This window comes from Arachis stenosperma, chromosome 6 (genome assembly GCF_014773155.1).
Source record: "Arachis stenosperma cultivar V10309 chromosome 6, arast.V10309.gnm1.PFL2, whole genome shotgun sequence".
Lineage (NCBI taxonomy): Eukaryota > Viridiplantae > Streptophyta > Magnoliopsida > Fabales > Fabaceae > Arachis > Arachis stenosperma.
Window position 1 is genome coordinate 20,706,483 of NC_080382.1, and position 20,822 is coordinate 20,727,304.

Genomic DNA, 20,822 nt, shown 5'->3' on the forward strand with positions numbered 1-20,822 from the left:
GACTATGCCATTTGAGCTATTACTCATTGGCTAAAAATTTGGAAAGATAGAAGACTCGAACCCGCAACCTCTTAATTGAGTATGGAGAGTCTATGCCATTTGAACTATTACTCATTGGCTACTTATCTCTCTTTCTCCCTCCCTCCCTTCTATAACGCTTCATGATGATAAATTTGAGTATTGATTAATAAGTTAATCCGTGATATTTCAAACTTGTTAATATTGTATTCCAGTTTTCACTGTATAGATATATCTTAAAACATTTTTTGCATACAGATTTTGCCAATCAAATCACATTGAATATATTAGAAATTTAAAACATAATAGTAAAGGATTGTATAAAAGTTACTGTACATTAAAAATGAGTTATTATATAATTATTATATATCTGCATAAATAAATGTATTGTTTTATCTATTTTTTCTAATAAATTTTTATATTTTCGTAAGTAAAATTGGGTTTATCTCTTTTGAGGTAAATAAATTTATAGAGAAAAATAACTTCTTGGATTATAAACTTTTATTTGAGTGTTTTGAAAATGATTTAAAGATAATAAATCATATTTTTACTTTGCAAATCTCATCTCAGAGAAATCAAATTAAGCAAACTTAATCCTGTGTTTAATAAGGAAATTATATATAGAAAATTAAAAAAAAAAGAGGGAAATTCATGCTAAAGAGGTCATGCTATAGCCATTGTTTTGCTTTATCAATAACATGTTAACTTTCCTGAGGTAATCACTGGTTTGCGTTTAATAACTATAATTATTTGGAAGTATTGTGCTTGCTTTGGAGGAAGTTGATGAGGCCTTTGAGTGCAATGTTCACATTTTCACTCTTCATCAACTCTCCTACAACCTCAGCAGGTGTTGCATTAACCTTGTCCAACAAACCTTGTATGTCATCAAACATAGGATGATGATGGTTCTGAATTCTTAAGTAGTTAGAAGCCAGTGTCTTGAAAGCAGTGAAAGAGCAATATGACATGTGAATGTGCAAGTCCATTCTACCAGGTCTCAACAATGCAGGGTCAAGACGTTCTTTGTCATTTGTTGTGCATATCACTATTCTTTCTTCTCCACAACTCGACCACAATCCATCAATGAAATTTAGTAGCCCCGACAGAGTAACCTTAATTAGAACTAACATATATACATACATAATTAAAATCATAAAATTTCATCACATGATGCTTATGTTTTGCATGCTTCAGTAGAATAAGGAGTCACATTTTAATGATATATAAGGTGCCAAAAGTGAGGAATTTTAAACAAAGTGGGATTCAAATGTTATATTTGAATAAAAAAAAGTTTACCTTATTGTTCACACACTGGCCCAACGATAAGGCCCAGGTCCCAACAATAGGCCCAACCCAAAAAGGTTGAGCTTCGCCTTGTACCGACCTCCTCCCTATGAAGTCGGTTCCTATCACGACTAACCCTAAAGAAGTCGGGAACGAAGATTAGCTGGCAGATAATCACTCATTCAAATGAGTAACTGCCCCTAAAATCTCTCTATCCACTTCCAGGAGCCATATCTCAACCTCCCTAAGATAAAGGAACGGTTATCCACCTTAAAAGGCGGAACTACTTCAGCGGTGGTTATTGGTTCACCACTATAAATACCCTGATACCCCTCAGGTATCTCTAAGTCTCAATACTCTCTAGACCTGCTTACACTCTTGCTGACTTAGGCATTGGAGTGTCTTTGCAGGTACCACCCCCCATTCTTTCACGCACACAAGTCGGGCGGAGGCCCCCAAAGTGCAGATCCACTCGAAGGCCTCTTCTTTCAAACGATTGGGCCAACCAATGCCATCCAATCCATTAATCTCCGGTTACCCATCGTAACATTGGCGCCATTGCCGGAGAACCGAGAGATCAGCCAGTGATGGCGGACAGATCCCCCGAAGAGGGTCATGTGGAATCAGATTCTGAACAAGAAAATCTGGATACAGGAAACAACGATGCAGACCCGACCCTCCACCAGGGAACTAACGATCAGCATAGAGAGGGTACCTCTAGAGTCAAAAATCCGAAGGTGAACTCCTCAGAAGGGCGCGAATCGGAAAGAGATGGATCATCCCATGCAACTGAACTCATGGGATTAGTCCATGTCCACCAAAGTCGCCTAGAGCAGTTGGAACAGGAACGGGAGCGACAAAGGGAAACGAAAAAGAGCCTAAAAGAGGAGATGGAACGACGAAAAGAGTTAGAAAGAAAACTCTTGAAGTTGGAATCCTCCCTCAAAGGCCGGAACTCCCGCGACGAACGAGAAGAGCCGCCCATAGGAGGGGAGGATCCTTTCAGCGAGGACATCATAAGGGCAAAGGTTCCGAGGAACTTCAAAAGCCCAATATGGACCTCTATGACGGAACCACGGATCCAAAGCATCACTTAAGCAATTTCAAAAGTCGGATGTACCTGGCTGATGCTTCCGACGCTACGCGATGCAAAGCTTTCCCGAATACCCTATCGAAAGCAGCGATGAAGTGGTTCGACAGCCTCCCCCCGAGGTCGGTCACCAGTTTTGAAGACCTCTCAAGGAAGTTTTTGATGAGGTTCTCTATCCAGAAAGACAAAGTGAAACATGCACCAAGCCTCCTGGGAATAAAACAGGAGGTCGGAGAATCCTTACGAGCCTATATGGAAAGGTTCAACAAAGCATGTTTAGAGATCCAAGACCTGTCCACTGAGGCAGTCATAATGGGGTTAGTCAATGGGCTTAGAGAAGGTCCCTTCTCACAGTCCATATCCAAAAGACACCCCATCTCTTTAAGTGATGTACAGGAAAGAGCTGAAAGGTACATCAACATGGAGGAAAATGCTAAGCTGAGAGATCCGAGTTGGCGACCCGGATACCTTCCCTCAACAAAAGAGAGGGAGAGGGAGCCCAGGAAAAAGGAAGAGCTCGGTCTCAATAGACCAAGGAAATATCACTCTTATACTCCTCTAAAGGTTTCTATAGTGGATGTATACAGAGAAATTTGCAATACTGAAAGGCTGCCACCTCCCAGACCCATTAAAAATAAAAAAGGAGGGAGCCGCAGCGACTACTGTGAGTACCATAAAATATATGGTCACTCCACAAATGACTGTTACGATCTTAAAAATGTGATAGAAAAGCTGGCTAGAGAAGGTCGGCTTGACAGATATCTCATAGAAAGGTCGGACAGTCATGGGAAGAGAAAGCGAGACGATATGGATAGAAGAGATCCACCACCGCAGACTCCGGAGAGACATATCCATATGATCTCAGGGGGATTCGCGGGAGGGGGACTCACCAAGTCTTCTCGCAAAAGACACCTCAAGCGAGTCTACCAGGTCGGAGAAGAATCATCCGACCTCCCCACCATTTCATTCACAAGAGAAGATGGGCAAGGAATAATTCCTGGGCACGATGACCCAGTAGTAATCACTATGATCCTAGCCAATGCCCATCTCCACAGAACCCTAGTAGATCAAGGGAGTTCAGCGAACATCTTTTTCAAGCCCGCTTTTGACAAACTAGGGTTGGATGAGAAAGAATTAAGAGCCTACCCCGACACCTTGTACGGACTAGGCGACACACCAATAAAACCACTAGAATTTCTACCCTTACACACTACCTTTGGAAAAGGGGAAAAATCCAAAACTCTGAGTGTAGACTTCATAGTCATCGATGTAGGGTCAGCATATAATGCTTTAATCGACAGAGCTACCCTTAATCGACTCGGAGTGGTGGTATCCACTCCCCACCTTTGTATGAAATTCCCGACCTCAGCGGGGATAGCAACGGTAAGGGGAGATCAGAAATTGGTAAGGAAATGCTACAATGAAAGCCTAAACCTGAGAGGAAAAGGCAGAGAAGTTCACACAATAGAGCTCGGTGGTGCAAGGGCTAGAGAAGAGATGCGACCACAACCGGGAGAAAAAACCAAGGAGATATAGGTCGGCAAAGAGGAAGGAAAAAATACTCACATAGGAGCCAACCTAGGGGAAACCCTAAAACAGGGATTGACTAAGCTCCTAAGAGACAACTCCGACCTCTTTGCCTGGAAGGCCTCCGATATGCCTGGGATAGACCCCGAGCTCATGTCCCACAAGCTCTCGGTCTACCCGGGGTCCCGACCTGTACAACAAAGAAGACGCAAGCTCGGCCCAGAACGAGCCCTAGTAGTAGAAGAACAAGTACAGGCGCTCCTAAAAGCCGGCTTCATCAGAGAAGTCAAGTACCCAACATGGCTAGCCAATGTAGTGCTAGCCAAAAAACAAAATGGCAAATGGAGAATGTGCGTCGACTATACCAACTTAAATAAGGCATGTCCCAAGGACCCTTATCCACTACCAAGTATTGATACCCTAGTAGACTCCAGCTCGGAGTATCAATACTTGTCGTTCATGGACGCCTACTCGGGGTATAACCAAATCCCAATGTATAAGCCAGACCAAGAGAAGACATCATTCATCACGCCCAGAGCTAATTTCTGCTACGTGGTCATGCCATTTGGATTGAAAAATGCAGGGGACACATATCAGAGGTTGATGAATAAGATGTTCGCCTCTCACCTTGGGAGTCTAATGGAAGTATACGTTGACGACATGCTGGTGAAAACCAAGAAAGAAGTCGACCTCTTGTCAGACTTCTCACAAGTCTTTGACACCATAAGGCTACACGGGATGAGACTAAATCTCGCAAAGTGTGCCTTCGCGGTAGAGGCGGGAAAATTCCTGGGCTTTATGCTAACACAGAGAGGGATTGAAGCCAATCCCGATAAGTGTAAATCTATCCTGGAAATGAAGAGCCCGACTTGCTTAAGAAAGGTCCAGCAGCTGAACGGCCGACTTGCAGCCCTCTCCAGATTTTTGGCAGGATCAGCACTGAAATCCCTTCCACTGTTTTCTCTATTAAGAAAGGGATGCCAGTTCGAATGGACTCCAGAATGCGAAGGGGCATTCCAGGAGTTCAAAGGTTCTTGAGCCAACCACCAATCCTAACCCGACCTATAGGCGGAGAGGACCTCGTCCTTTACTTGTCCGTAGCAGATAAAGCCATCGCATCAGCCCTAATAAGGGAGGACGAGGTCGGACAGCATCCAGTCTATTTTATCAGCAAAGTTCTACAGGGCCCCGAGCTAAGGTACCACAAACTAGAGAAGTTTGCCTACTCCTTAGTAATAGTCTCACGAAGGCTACGGCCTTACTTTCAAGCACATACCATAAAAGTCCGCACGAACCAACCCATGAAGCAAATCCTCCAAAAGACGGATGTTGCAGGGAGAATGGTTCAGTGGGCAATAGAGCTCTCCGAGTTCGACTTAAAGTACGAAACTCGGACAGCAATCAAAGCACAATACCTCGCCGACTTCATAGCTGAGTATGCAGGAGACCAAGAGGAAAAGCCAACTACATGGGAACTCTATGTAGATGGATCCTCAAACAAGGCAGGAAGTGGTGCCGGCATAATATTGGTAGATGAAAGGGGAACCCAAATAAAGGTCTCCCTCAAATTTCAATTCACAGCTTCAAATAATCAGGCAGAATATGAAGCCTTGTCGCTGGATTAAAGCTGGCAGAAGAAGTCGGTGCAACAAAAGTGATGATACACAGCGACTCACAAGTGGTGACATCCCAGATAAATGGAGAGTATCAGGCAAAAGACCCAAATATGAAGAAATACTTGGAAAAAACTCTGGAGCATCTAGGGCGCTTTGCAGAAACCGAGGTCAAACATATAACTCGGGATCTGAATAGCAGAGCAGACGCTCTATCCAAGTTAGCAAGTACCAAGCCGGGAGAGAATAACAGAAGCCTGATCCAGGAAACTCTCCAGGAACCCTCCGTGGAAAAGACAGAGGAAAAGCAGGTGATCCTTGAGGTAACCGGATTAAACCTCGGATGGATGAACCCCTTGGTCGAATACATGAAATTCGACATCCTCCCCAAGGAGGAAAAAGAAGCTAAGAAAATCCGAAGGGAAGCACAGTACTACACCTTGATGAAAAATATTCTCTACAGAAGGGGGATATCAACACCATTGCTAAAGTGCGTACCGACCTCAAGAATCACCGAGGTATTAGAGGAAGTTCATAGTGGGATCTGCGGAAATCATCTCAGAGCAAGTTCACGAGCCAGGAAAGTAATCCGAGCTGGATTTTATTGGCCGACCTTGCAGAAAGATGCCCAGGAATTTGTAAAAAAATGTCAACCATGCCAAATGCATGCAAATTTCCACATAGCTCCCCCCGAGGAACTAATCAGCATAACTTCCCCATTGCCCTTTGCAAAATGGGGGATGGACTTGTTAGGTCCTTTTCCCCAGGCCCCAGGGCAAGTCAAATACCTGATTGTGGGAATAGACTATTTCACAAAATGGATAGAAGCAGAACCATTAGCTTCCATCACAGGCCAGAGAAGTCGGAGGTTCCTCTACAAGAATATCATCACAAGATATGGGATACCATACTCCATCACTACAGATAACGGAACACAGTTCACCGACTCTACCTTCAGAAGCCTGGTGGCCAGCATGAAGATCAAACACCAGTTCACCTCGATGGAACATCCACAGGCAAATGGACAAGTCGAGGCAGCCAACAAATTCATACTGGCAGGACTGAAGAAAAGGCTACAAGATGCAAAAGGAGCCTGGGCTGAGGAGCTCCCACAAGTGCTATGGGCTTACAGGACAACCCCCCAATCCGCCACTGGAGAAATGCCCTTCCGACTAGTCTATGGCGTAGAAGCCATGATACCAATAGAAATCAATGAACAAAGCCCAAGGGTGATTCTCCATGACGAGATCGGGAACATACAGGGACACAAAGAGGAGCTCGATTTGCTCCCCGAAGTCCGAGAAGAAGCCCAGATAAGAGAAGCAGCATTGAAGCAAAGGATGACTACAAGGTACAACAAAAAAGTCATTCGAAGAACATTCGCCCCGAATGACTTGGTCTTGATCAGAAACGACATTAGAGTCAACAAATCAGGGGAAGGAAAACTCGCTGCTAATTGGAAGGGACCATACAAAGTCAATGAGGTCTTAGGAAAAGGTTATTATAAAGTGACCGACCTGAACGGCACCGAGTTACCGAGGTCGTGGCATGCTTGTAATATGAAAAGGTACTACAGTTAAAAGCGAACTCTACTCCCTGATGTACTCTTTTCCCAACTTCATGATTTTTTCCCAAAATCAAAGGGTTTTTTCTGGAGAAGGATTTTTAACGAGGCATCATAGTAGGGCCTAAGGGAAATAAGTTGTTAAAAGTCCTTAGTAGCAGTAAAAAGTACCTTTCCCAATAAATAAAGATCTTTTTTATTTATCTCTCATAAAAATTCCTTCTCGTTTATTTTCTTTTCTACGAAACGCGCCGACTTAAGCTCGACAAAACGTGAAAATCCCATGAACCGACCTAGATGGTCGTCAGGATAAAACGACGAGGTACAAGTCGGTGTAAAGAGGTTATATAAGTTGATCGTAAGAAACTCGAAAACACTCTAACTCATAAGTCGAAATGAAAACCCGAGTAGAAAAGCTCGGAAACACTTCGACCCGTAATTCGAAAACCGAGTAGAAGAAAAACGCATCGCAAAAATAACCTAAGACATAAAAGCTCAATAAACCACAAAGTTGAGTATAAAGGAATAGTGGAAAAGAGAGATCGAAAAAACCTAAGGACAAAAGACTGTCAAGCTCATAAAGACAGACAAGCCAAAGAAAAGGTTTTTCAAAAGGTCGGAGAAACTTTCTAAAGTACCAAACAAAAACAGAAAAGCATGCACACAAAAGGTAACTTAAACCCTTATTCAAAAAAAGGGTATTTCCTTGTTAAACATAAAACCCTTATCCAAAAAAGGGTATTTATAAATATTTTGTTTACGGCCTTAAGGCCAGAGAAAAAGTCAAGTCACCACCACCATAAACAACAAAGAGTTTAAAAAAGGGGGGACCCACAGGCCGGGCCCCTATATAGCCAACAAAATTTTTAACTATCACCACCGGGAGTAGTAGGATCACCACCAGAATCAGGAAGAGGAGTCGAAGCACCATCAGGACCAGGGAGAGAGGCACCTACAGGAGTTGGAAGAGAAGTCTCGGGAGTCTCGGAAGAACTCGGAGCATTATCTGGACGGAGAGGAGACTCTATGATTCTCTGACCCCGAGTCTTCAACTCGGACTCAGATACAGGTCGGGGAGGAGACACAATGGCCCCATTAATAACAATTTTGTCAGGGTCCAAAGGAAAGAGATCCAAATCGGGAGCAAGGACGCCGACTTGCTCCTTGAAAATCCTCCAAGCCTCCTCGGCTCCCTCAGCAATAGAGTCCTCAAACTCGGCATAAGCAGTCCGAGAATTCAACAAGTCCTTCCTCACCTCCACGAGATCCTTGAACAAGCTTGAATAACTCTCCTGCGCCTTCTTCCTCAAGCCCTCCTCCATATTGCATTGGGCTTGTAACTTTCTCCCCTCCTCCCGAAGGTCATCCCTCTCCTTCCTCAATTTAGCGACCTCCTCCTTCAACTCCTTCTCATGTTTCTGATATATGAGAAGCCTTTTCTCAAACTCTTCAACCCTCGAAGTTGAACCCAGAGAGCTAAGAAGAGTCTTCTCAAAAATATCAAGAAACTTGGTACACACCGCCGCCGCCCTGACACTCTCCTGAGCCAGAATAGTGAGGTGGTTCCGGACAGAAACATCATCCATACCTATACGGGTATGGGGATAGATGTGTTTCCGAACAAATGCAGGTGCATCCACCTTAGCCTCACCTTCAAAAGAAGAGGAATACTCTAAAGTCTTACGCTTCTTCTTCTCTGGCTCAGGAGAAGGTCGAGGGGGAGGGGGTGGCTGAGAAGAAGCCGAAGAGGAAATAACAATAGGCCGAGAAGGGGTCCCCAAAGTTTGAGGAGGAGGAGGAGGAAGAAAGGAGCTAGTTACCCTGGCACCGCCGGCCCTGGCGCGAGATCTTGCCCTGGCCTCCTGGACTCTCTGGTAAGATTCGCTGAAATTCTTCTTCGCCATCTCTGTAAAAGCAATTATTAGCCAAAAAATTCAGACAAGTCGGAAAAACAAGATACAAGTCAGAAACAAAGTATAAAAGATAAAGGCTACCTAATTGTGCCTGGACAAAGGCCGGCGACCCCTGGAGAAATTTTTTGGTATCCAGATATGGGGCCCTCCCCCACACTTCTCGGAGGAACCCCACAATGGCTGCCTCCACCTCATCCAAGTCATCCAAACCATATTTCTCGCAGGGGGAGGCCTCCAACCAATACAGAGGAAAGCGAGGAACATAATTTTCATCCAGAAAAAAGGGGTGGTGACCCTCTACACCTTGAACTTTGAAAAAATAATTTTTAAAGTCATGTAAGGATTCATCAAAAAGGGTGAAAACTCTCCGACCTTGTATGGCTCGGAAAGACACCCATTGTTGCTTGTTATTTAACCCACTGAAGGGCTTGGTCATATGGAAAAATAGAAGAAAATCCTCAAAGAGGTCGGAAAATCTAAGGCGTGGCTGATAAACTGGTAAATTTTCAGAAAACCCCAAGAATTGGGGTGAAGTTGGGTAGGAGCAACTCGGCAGTGACGCAAAACAGCTATTTCAAAATCAGAAAATGGAAGAAAAACACCCAAACGGGTAATCATGCTTTCATACATATAGAAAAAATGAGGAGCCTCATCAGTATCCCTCCCAAAACAAATCCGGTCTTCCAGACCCGGGACCACCAATTCATACTTCGACTCATCCACCTCAGAAGTACAAATATGGCGATGAGTGCGAAGGTTGGTGATGAACTCGGCATCGACCAAGGGTTCCTCCCCCAAGACCGTAACATCAACCTACTGAGCAAGAACTTCTACAGAAGACATTTTTTCCCTAGGGTACGATGTAAACCTACAAAGGGAAAAGGAAAAAGAATAAAAAACGAGAGTCCCTAAGGGGCATGAAATCTAAACAACCTACGACGTCACCCTCTCCTTCTCCAAAGAAAATAAAAGGCATGCAGAAGCACTTAATAAAAGGGAAGAAAGAACCAACCTTTGCCTGAAACGAAGTAGAGGAAGATGAAAGCCTTCAACGAAGAGTACCCCGCGAACAGATACGAAAGTATTCCACGAACAGATGAAAGGGAAAATTTTTTTTTGAAAAATCAAAGAAACGAAACAACGAAGGAAGAGGGAAGCATTTATAAGCACGTTAGGGGCATAATGGTAAAAATGGAAGCGGTCATTAATGAATGCATCGTTACCAAGGTAATTAATACCTACGCACACCCCTAACGGACGCGACGTTTGATTAGATGTAACTGTAAAAATCAAAAGTCACGGAAATTCACGTCGGTTGCAAACGAATCACGTCGGTTCCCTCACAAGTCGGTTACGACCCCGAGTAGAATACTCGAACCCAAATCTTAAAGGAAATTGGGCTCGAGTAGGGGCACTGTTCATACCCTGGCCCAACGATAAGGCCCAGGTCCCAACAAAAGGCCCAACCCAAAAAGGTTGAGCTTCGCCTTGTACCGACCTCCTCCCTATGAAGTCGGTTCCTATCACGACTAACCCTAAAGAAGTCGGGAACGAAGATTAGCTGGCAGATAATCACTCATTCAAATGAGTAACTGCCCCTAAAATCTCTCTACCCACTTCCAGGAGCCATATCTCAACCTCCCTAAGATAAAGGAACGGTTATCCTCCTTAAAAGGCAGAACTACTTCAGCGGTGGTTATTGGTTCACCACTATAAATACCCTGACACCCCTCAGGTATCTCTAAGTCTCAATACTCTCTAGACCTGCTTACACTCTTGCTTACTTAGGCATTGGAGTGTCTTTGCAGGTACCACCCCCCATTCTTTCACGCACACAAGTCGGGCAGAGGCCCCCAAAGTGCAGATCCACTCGAAGGCCTCCTCTTTCAAACGATTGGGCCAACCAACGCCATCCAATCCATTAATCTCCGGTTATCCATCGTAACATTTATCATCGACATTGGTTCCATGAGCATCTTCCCTATTGTGCAATTGAACAGAGCAATCAATGTCTTCAATGACCAAAATTGACTTGCTTCCTGTCCCAATCAACAACTTCCTAAGATCTGAATTGCATTGCACTTCTTCCAAATCCAAGTCAAACCTTAGATAGTTAGCCATGGCAGCTATCAAGCTTGATTTCCCCGTACCTGGTGGTCCGTACAGAAGGTATCCTCTTTTCCAAACCTTCCCAACTCTCTTATAATATTCTTTCCTCCCCAAAAAAAGCAAGTTCAAATCTTCCAACAACATTCCCAGTAATACAATACAAACCCATTACTACATCGTTTCTCGAATTAGATTAGTCATATTTCTGATAATAATATCCAAAGTAACACATTTTATTTTGTTAAACAAATTAGTCTCATTCTCGAGATAAAAATTTATGGACTAATTTGGTAACTAAAATTTGTTAGATATTAAAATGTAGGACAAAAAAATTTGAGAGACTAATTTAAGGTATTAAAGAGAGTTGTATCATACCTTTTATCTCTGGCTCCATTGCTATAGAATCAAAAGTTGAAGGGTGATTAAGAACAATAGAGTTCCAATAATCTGTTCCATTATAATCAATGGTTTAATTTTTTACTATTCTGAATTCATTTCAATAAAAAAAGATTTCCCCTCCTAAAGAAAAAGGCAAAAATAATTTATAACTACATAAAACTATAAAAGTACATTAATTCTGTTATTTATACGTTCATATATGGAAAATGATTAAAGTTATGCTTGACAGTGAATACTTAGTTTAGTTGTGATTTGATCTTTGTTTAAGTGTATTTTATCGATTGAATTAAATGGAAGAATATTACGAGTTAGACAAGAAAATATTGAGCTGTTATATAAACAAAGTATGAACATGGATCATCAAGAAAGAAACGAAGTTATCAACAAAATGGATCAAGAAGTAACAAATCTGCAGGGAACTTCTTGAGACAGCATATTGAGATTTCAATAACTTCAGTTTGATGATGATGTTCTTCCTCCTCACTTAATGTTGTTGTAATACTATAATCCAAAAATGAAGGTCAAAACTACTTGTAATTTGAGGTTCCACTTTCGATTTTTTGCTTTTTAATTTATTTTCCATGGCTTATTAATTATTATGGAATTTAATTTTAACATGCTGAGAGTATAAATAAATTTTATGTGCATCTAGTTATATATTATTATATTAGTAAAAATAACCATTTTTACAATCAATATGTGAATAATTATTTAAAAGAACAAACATGATTGAATGGTCATATAAAATAGTTTGTATATCAAAATTAGCTTTTATTATTGTCTCATGAAATTTCATGTTTCATTTTTCATCTATTAGAGTTAGAAGTACAATTTGCAAGGATTAATAAGAAAAATATTTGCTTGTTAAACTGAGGTAAACCCTTTTTAATTAATTGAGATGAATGATTTTTTCTCCTCCTACTCTTACTCTTGTCTACTTTCTAATACCTAAGTTTAATTATAATTACAGAAATCATAAAATAACCTTGACTTTTATATTAATGTGCAACCAAAAATGTTTTAGGAGATAAATGATTGGGAAATAGAAGAACATTAATTTCTATGCGTCCAAAATAAAAATCAATTTCATAATGTTATCTAATATAAACGAAAATATACCAAGATAATTATCTTAATATACAAATTGTTATAAATTGTTCATTATAATAAAGTAGTTTTTTTTTTTTAATTCTAATACTAAACCATTGTTCTAAATAATCTGTTCCATTTAAACCATTGTTCTAAATTCTAATACTTCATTTTTTTTTCTTTTCAACAAGTTAACCGAAACAGGGGAGAAAAAAAAAACCAGTACCATGAGGGAACACAGAATGATCAGACCTAAGAAGACCAAAATCACATTGTTTACCAAAAACACAGGACGTTGGCTAATAACAATCTTCTCAATTGATTCAAGGAATTTCCTAGACACCAAAACATGCACCTAACAAAATATCAAAACACTGTATTAAGATATCCCTAGTCATTAACTTTCTCATGCCATAATTAACCACAGTATCATAGAAACTCTTGTTACTAGCAAAACCCATTTTTTTTCAACAGTAAAATTAGTCAGAGTGTAGTACTGAAAGAAACAAAAACTAAACAATGAAACAAACAATGCTGGAGCAACTATTACATTTATGTGATACATACTCCAGCACCAACATACTTAGAACCAAGCAATGGCATCATAACATTCTCACATATAGTTGGTGGATGATATCCTTTTCTGAAGAGGAAACAAGTTCATTCACATCTTTCCAAAGCAGAAGTTCATTCTAAATGAAACAATATTATTTGCTTGTTTAAAATTCCTAGGCATTGATGGAAATTGGAAACACTGAATAAGTTCAGTTTACGGATATGCAACAATAACCCGCAATAACTAGGAGATCAAAGTTCTAGCATCAACCAACAAAGTAAAAAAGTTAAGTCCTAAAGCTTTTCTCAACGGTAATGTTCTCCAATGCTGAATTTGGTGCCTCTAAGGTTGCATTGGCCACAAGATTTCCATCCTTAATCTTGACAGGGCTAACCTCAGAGAGAAGGTCCAAGCATGGTGGTGTTTCCCATGGCAAGGGTCCTTGACATAAATCTTGAACCATGGAGTAAGCATTACAATACCCCAAAAGAAATTGTTCAGTGACATCACTTGGATCATAAGCAAAAAGCTCATATTTGACCGGATTATAAGCTGAGAAGGCCTGCATCATCTCAATCAAACAATTTAACAAATCAAGATGGACATCAATCAATTGTACTAAGAAAAGATCAACTGAAAAGGTAGATGATTATACATACAGGATATCTAGGTGATGATGATTCAACAGATTGGGGACGAGGAAACTTCGATTTCAAGTCGGGAAACTGATGGATTATCATATTGATGTAGTGTTCTGACAAGTCAGTCGTGCCAGATGCCAGGCGAGACTCACATGCGGTCAGTCGAGAGAGCCAACGTGAAGCATCATTTAAGGCGTCCATGGCAAGGCGAAGGCCATGGATGGTGGTGAGATCGCAGGAGAGAGCAATGCGGGTGGAGAGGGATCCGAGGTTGAAGAGAACAGAGGCCTTCTCCAAATGGATGTTATGCTGAGAAGAGTGCTGATGAGGGATGATGGCATTGTACCAAACAAAGATAGGTGGGTTGGGTGAGACATTCATAGGGAAGAAAGGCTCAATCATGCAAAGGTATTTCAAATAAAGGATGAGGCAATCACGGCGAAGGGGTAGCGAAAGGTCATCACGCAGCATCTCATTGCGCAATTTGTGTAGCATTTGGAGAAGGCCTTCTACTCTGTTTGCCACGCTCTCAGAGTATTTGAGGACAAAGTAACTGCGCAGGGACTCATAGAGATTCAAGGGCTCAGTCTTCTTCAAAGGAAGGAATCGAAGAATATCCGACAAGGACGAAGAAGACAACGAAGATGAGAGGATTGCCGAATCTGTTGGATAAGGAGGAGGTATATTCCATGGGTAAGCCACCAACTTTCCAAAGGACTCATAGAGATTCAAGAGCTCAGTCTTCTTCAAAGGAAGGAAGGACGAAGAAGACAACGAAGATGAGAGGATTGCCGAATCTGTTGGATAAGGAGGAGGCATATCCCAAGGGTAAGCCACCAGCTTTCCATCCTTCATAATCTTGAAAGGATTGTACTCGGAGAGGATGAGGTCAACGTACATTCGGGTTTGTATGTCGTATAGCTGGGTTTTCCTCGAGCAAATCCCTCTAACTAATATCTCAGTGACACATTCTGCATCATGATCAAGAGCACAAGATTCGACCCTTGAACAAACATGAGGTCGTTCGGATTGGGGTAGGATGGATGATTCCCTCTGACGAGCCTCCGCGTATAAGAATGCCAGCTTCTGTTTAAGACGAGTTAACCAGGTTCGGTCAAAAGAGCGCAAATGTTTCCGTGCAGCCAAATCATTCTTTATCATTGGATACGCTCTACGATAAAGATTATAAACCTACATCATCATCATCATCATCAATTCATCATCATTAGAATGAAAAATAAGTGTAAAATCATCAATCAAGAGTGAAGACTGACCGATATAAACGCTAGGGCACATCGGTGTTGTTGGAAAGCGTAACCGGCGTCGTTTTTGTTGAGGAGTTCGTGTAATTCGAGCTCGGAAGCCTGAGCGGAGAAGAGGAGGTGCAGAAACTCGGCGAAGAGGAAAGTTAAATCGAGGGTGGCGTAGACCACGTGCTTGGCAAAAAATTGCAGGAGTTTGCGGAAGAAATTGGCGGCAACTTTGAAGGCTTCCATTGCAAGGTGACGGCCAAGGGCGGTGGTACGGTCGCAAGAGGCAGCAATCTGGCTGTAGATGGCTCCGAGGTTGAAGAGAACAGCGGCCTTCTCCAATTGGATGCCGTTAAGCTGTGAGGAGACCCCATCTCGATGGTCAGGTTTGAAGGCGTCGTACCAGACAAAGAGAATGGGGTCGGCGTCGGAAGAGATAGAGGTGAAGAGTGGCTCAACCATGGAAAGGCATTTGAAGTAGTGGATGAGGCAGTCACGTTGCATGGGAAGGGAGAGGTCCGCTCTACGCTCCACCATGTCCCACCGGCATTTGTTTAGGGTTTCGAGAATGCTTTCAACTTTTTGTGCATCGCTCTCCGAGTATTTTGAGGCTACCAACTTACGTAACGGCAGGTACAGCTCCACCGGATCAGTCTTCTTCAGTGGGATTGACAGCATCGTTTCCGGGTTCAACAATTCCCGATCATCGTTGTTCATGGCGGCGTCGAATGAGGAGATAGAATATGATACGATTAGGGATCCGAAAATTGGAATTGGATTTGCGAATTCCGCATTTCATCAACAAAAAATTTAGCTCCAAATTTAACTCAGTGATGATTTTCATCAACCCAAAAGTTAGCTCATGTTATTAGCATCAAATTCAGAAAATCTTACATCATTCATGATTTACAGCAACATTTAGATCAAAAACAAAGTAAATTAATTGATTAGCAATTCAACATCATCTCAAAATACAAGGAGAAGAAAAATCTGGAAAAGATAGAACAGGGGAAGCGACGATGCAGGGACTCACCAACGGACTACGGTCCACGGCGATGGCGAGGTCCGAAATCAGAAGACGACGAGTGACGACGACCCGACGAGTTGCTCCTGTCGCCGGCGACAAGGAGCCCAGGGAAGGGCGCGACACGTGGAGACGCCGGCGAGTGTGACTGAGATGAGACTCGAGTGAGACTGAGAGAGACTATAGTAGGCTAGTGTGAGAGAGAAGAGAGAGTTTCAGTATACGAATTGAGAGAGAGAGATGTTCTTTGAGAGAGATGTAAGAAAATCCAGGGAAGATTAGGAACAGTTCTTTTGAATTTTTGTTTTTCAGATGTGTAGAAATTAGGGTTTATGGAATAATATCTACGAAATTGACTGCAGATGTTGTTCTATTTTTTAAATTGTTTAAAATTTATAAATATAAATTAGCTCAATTTTAAGATTTGATTAATTTTAGGAGATAAATTTTGTTCTAACATAAAAAAAAGGGTATTTAGGTCTTTTTGTAAAATTAAATAAAAAATATTTTTTATTTTTGTTAAATTATAAGGATATTTTAATAAAAATATTGATATAATATATATTTTTTTAAAAAAAATAAATGTTGAGGTAGATAATATAATCCATATGGTGTTTTGTTATTTGTCCTCATTTTTATTATATCGGTATGTATAAATTTATCATCGTACCGTAGCAAACACCATTGTGAAATATCTTATGAAAGTGGCAGGGGCCTCAACGCATCAAAGTGTTCTTTTGGAAGGTTGCTCACCAAAAATTGATGACATCAAAGCGCAGAAACAAAATATTTGGAATGAACCCCAATTGTCACAAATGTTCTGGAACAGTGAAAACAATCTCACATGTTATGAGAGAATGTCCTCTAGCTTCGAGAATATGGGCTAATATTGTCTATCCCAATCACCTTAACAACTTCTTTAGAGTTTCCTTTAATGTTTGGATTCATTGAAATCTGTCCATGGATCTAGGCTTGTCCAAAAATGAGGAATGGATCTCCCAATTCTTAGTAACTTGCTGGTGGCTATGGTATTGGAGAAATAAGAAAATGTTTACACTCCTATTTCAAAGACCATCAAACTCGACACAAGTACTCAAGTAGAGCAAATTAAGGCGGCATTCGAGAAGAAAAGATTGCTGAGAGAAACACCAAAAAAAATAGAGGTTCATGTTGGCTGGAAGGAACCTCTACAAGGCTGGATTAAACTTAACACAGATGGAGCAGCAGATAAAAATTCTGGCATTACGAGAAGTGGTGGCTTATTGAGAAACCACTTAGGAAGATGGGTTGCATGCTTTATGGTCAATATTGAAAAATGTACAGCATATATAGCTGAGTTATGGAGTATATATCATGGATTGAAGGTTGCTTGGGACATAGGGATTCCAAAGGTTATTATAGAATCAGATTCTAAATCTGCAGTAAAAATTCTGGTTCATAAAAAAAAAATAGAGGAACATCCTGAAGTTTTGGTGCGTAGCATAGGAGAGTTCATGAAAAGAGACTGGCAGATTAAGATCAAGCACACTTACAGGAAAGAAAACAGAGCGGCAGATTGGCTCGCCAAGAAAAGTTTAGACATATACCAAGGGCTTGTGTTCATTGATCAACCCCAAAAGAGTTAAAAAGAATTCTTGATGAAGACATTAGGGGCACTATGTTGCTAAGGCTAATTTATAGTCGTTAGTTTTTTTTTCTTTTTGTTGGGCATAAAGCCCCTTTGTTTATCGAAAAAAAAGTGTTATTTTTAAATTGGGATATTTTAAATTTTAAATTTTTATTTTAAAGAATAAAGTTGATTTTTCATTTTTGAAGGATTTTTTATATTTTTTATGATTTTATTTATGAAATAAATAGTAAGAGATCACATTTTATCTTTTAAAATAAAATTTAAAATTTAAAAAATTTAAAAAATTATCTTAATTTTTATAAAAAAAATATTATTTTAAATTCGATAAATTATCTATTTTTTTAAATTAGAGTATTTTGTTGAGTATTATTATAGTAGTAAATTATATTTTTATCCTTCATAGTATAAAAAATCTATTATAAAATAATATAAATAAATTATTGTAATAATTTTGTTATATATATTTAAAACATATTCGTGAATAAAATATATAAAATATAATTATTTTAATGAATTTATTTAATATGCCAATGAGTTATAACTCAAATGGCATAATTTTTCGATGTTTATTTAAAAAGATGTGGGTTTGAGTTTTTCTATTTTTAGTAAAAAAATGAATTTATTTAATATGTTACAATTTTAATATTATAGAAAAAATAAATAAATTTTAAAATAATTTACCTTTATATATGTATTATAAAATATAAAGATTTTTTAACATCTAATTAAATTTTAATGTTATTATAAATATTAAAATATTTTTATATGATAATCTATCTATCTATCTATATTAAAAAATTATAATTATAAATATGTAATAAATATAATTATAAACCAAATTTTTTAAAATAAAATAATAAAATCAATATTGTCCAAAACAAAGCAAATATTGTCCAAAATATATAATTAAACATCTTCAAGTTTATAATCAATCAAACATAAAAACATAATCCAAAATATAACTTAGAACATCTTCAATTATCATCTTCATCCTCTTATAAATTAATAATATCGTAGAAATTTGTAAAAAAATTGTCTTGACAAAATAAAAGTTTGGCACAGTAAAAAAACCTGCACCGTCCCACCGAAGCCCGCCAAAGCTCATGGATTAGGCGATGCGGGATAGGCGGGCGTTTTAAGTTTGACAGTCTCAAATTTCCAGCCAAACTCTCCTTTTTTTTGTCGGGTCATGAAACTATCATTTACCTAATATTATGATTTAATTAATAAGAATGATGACATTAATATTTTTTCATAAGTCTTGTTATTATTTATAATTAGGAAATAGCCATAAATAAATTTATTTCCTTAATGAGTGTTAAATTTATTGTCAAATTCTATATTACCTTTAAAATTTTAGCATAATTGAGTCTAATTTCTACCTTTTGAAATGAATTTACTCAAAAAAATTAATATATAAATCACATTATTATTATAAATTACTTTTTTAACATATTTAGTCTTTAATTCACATGATTTGAATTTAGCTTAATATATATTATTTGATTTAATTTGATTTAATTATTAGTTGAAAATATTTCAATTGTCTATTTTATTCATAAATTTATTATTTAATGACTAATAAATTAATCAAATTAATTAATTAGTACACACAATAAATTTGGTTTAATAAATTAAAAGAATCAAATTAAAAAATACTAACAAAAAATTAAAATAAATGAATTAAGAAATATTACCAAATCAAATTGATATAAATTATAATAAATTATATGATATTTAAATATCTAATCAAATTAATTAGTTGATATAGTTAGTTTATCGTAATAACTTGTATTTAATGAGTTAAAAGAAATAAATTGGGAAACACTCTCAGAAGCATGCCACGTCAGCTCCATCATTAAGTGCAGAAATCCAATTTTTATATAAGTCTCTAACAATTATATTCAATTAATTGATATACATAATATTAAATTGTGTGATACTTAAATATCTCAATTAGTTGATATAATTAATCCACCGTAATGAATTGTATTTAATGAGTTAAAAGAAATAAATCAGGAAATATTCTAAGAAACATGTCACGTCAACTTTATCATTAATTACAAAAATTCGATTTTTATATAATAGAATAAATAGAATAGATAGATATCTCATTATTCGTTATTTTAACTTATCTATTAGATATTTTTTATATTTACCACTCAATATATTAAAATACAATTTTATATCTAGATAAGAATTACATAGATATTTAATTGAAAGAGCATTTAATTTTTTAAAATATAATAACAGTTTTGATTTCTTTGATTTTTTTTTACATTTTTTTGTGTGTTTTTTTAAATAAAAGACAAGCCTATAGCAAAAATAGGAAGAGATTGTAGTATTTATTGAAGAGAGACAAAATAAATATAATTAAAAATTCAAACATTTAAAATGTGTTTGAACTTTGAAAAATGAGATGAGACATGAGAATCCATAGACACTTGGCTTCAATGAATCTGTTTACACCATTCAACTCAGTATTTTTTAGCTTTCTGTTTTCTTCTCATATATTTTATATGAATTTATCAGTGCCAAACATGCATCACATAAAGTATTTTTTAACTCCATCCTAATCCATATATTATCTTTGCTAAACAAAATATAAAAGGAAAAAAATATAGTAAATAAATTAAAGTTATTATTATTTAAAGAGATAGTAAATATATTAGTATTTTTGTATTTTAAATTAATTAAGATCTAAATAAAAAATAACATTAATTTAAAAAAGTTAAATTAAAATTAACTCAAGCAATGATATTTAAATTATAAAAAAATTGATTTTCATATTTTATAAAATATCATACTGGCGGTAATTGTAAATATGACACTACTTAAAATTAAATAAAGTAACACAGATAAAACAAATTAAAAAATAAAAAATAACTTAATCTTATATAAAAATTTACTTATAAAATTCTGTACCGAAAAATAAATTTAATTTTAGTATATTAATAATATAAAATATTTTATATAATCATTTAATTCAATTAGATTTATCTATTTAGGTCATTATTAAAAAATAAATTTAAGATACCAACATACAATTACTTTAAATTAAGCAACAATTATCAATACTATATAAGGGACACACTATTCCACTAACAATGATTGC

General features: G+C 38.0%; 2 protein-coding genes across 2 annotated transcripts; both read right to left on the minus strand.

Annotated features, from left to right (window-relative positions):
* Positions 1 to 764: 764 nt before the first annotated feature.
* On the minus strand, positions 765 to 13,067 carry LOC130933849 (AAA-ATPase At5g17760-like). Its single transcript, XM_057863455.1, has 5 exons — positions 13,009 to 13,067; positions 12,833 to 12,858; positions 11,494 to 11,565; positions 10,956 to 11,249; positions 765 to 1,141 (listed from the first exon to the last, which is right to left on the minus strand). The coding sequence occupies exons 1-5, from the start codon at positions 13,065 to 13,067 to the stop codon at positions 765 to 767; spliced, it is 828 nt and encodes a 275-aa protein (XP_057719438.1).
* A 105-nt stretch (positions 13,068 to 13,172) lies between these two features.
* LOC130935904 (uncharacterized) lies at positions 13,173 to 15,831 on the minus strand. The gene is made up of 3 exons (XM_057865819.1): positions 15,078 to 15,831; positions 13,822 to 14,994; positions 13,173 to 13,724 (listed from the first exon to the last, which is right to left on the minus strand). The coding sequence occupies exons 1-3, from the start codon at positions 15,768 to 15,770 to the stop codon at positions 13,449 to 13,451; spliced, it is 2,142 nt and encodes a 713-aa protein (XP_057721802.1). The 5' UTR covers positions 15,771 to 15,831; the 3' UTR covers positions 13,173 to 13,448.
* Between the last annotated feature and the right edge of the window lie 4,991 nt (positions 15,832 to 20,822).

Coding starts and splice junctions, on each gene's coding strand:
- LOC130933849 (XM_057863455.1), bottom strand. CDS start 13,067: ATGGGTTTTGCTAGTAACAAGAGTTTCTATGATACTGTGGTTAATTAT. Junction 12,859..13,008: donor GTTAATTATGGCATGAGAAA/GTTAATGACTAG, acceptor TGGTCTTCTTAG/GTCTGATCATTCTGTGTTCC. Junction 11,566..12,832: donor TCATTCTGTGTTCCCTCATG/GTACTGGTTTTT, acceptor ATAATGGAACAG/ATTATTGGAACTCTATTGTT.
- LOC130935904 (XM_057865819.1), bottom strand. CDS start 15,770: ATGAACAACGATGATCGGGAATTGTTGAACCCGGAAACGATGCTGTCA. Junction 14,995..15,077: donor GTGCCCTAGCGTTTATATCG/GTCAGTCTTCAC, acceptor ATGATGATGTAG/GTTTATAATCTTTATCGTAG. Junction 13,725..13,821: donor CATCATCACCTAGATATCCT/GTATGTATAATC, acceptor GAGATGATGCAG/GCCTTCTCAGCTTATAATCC.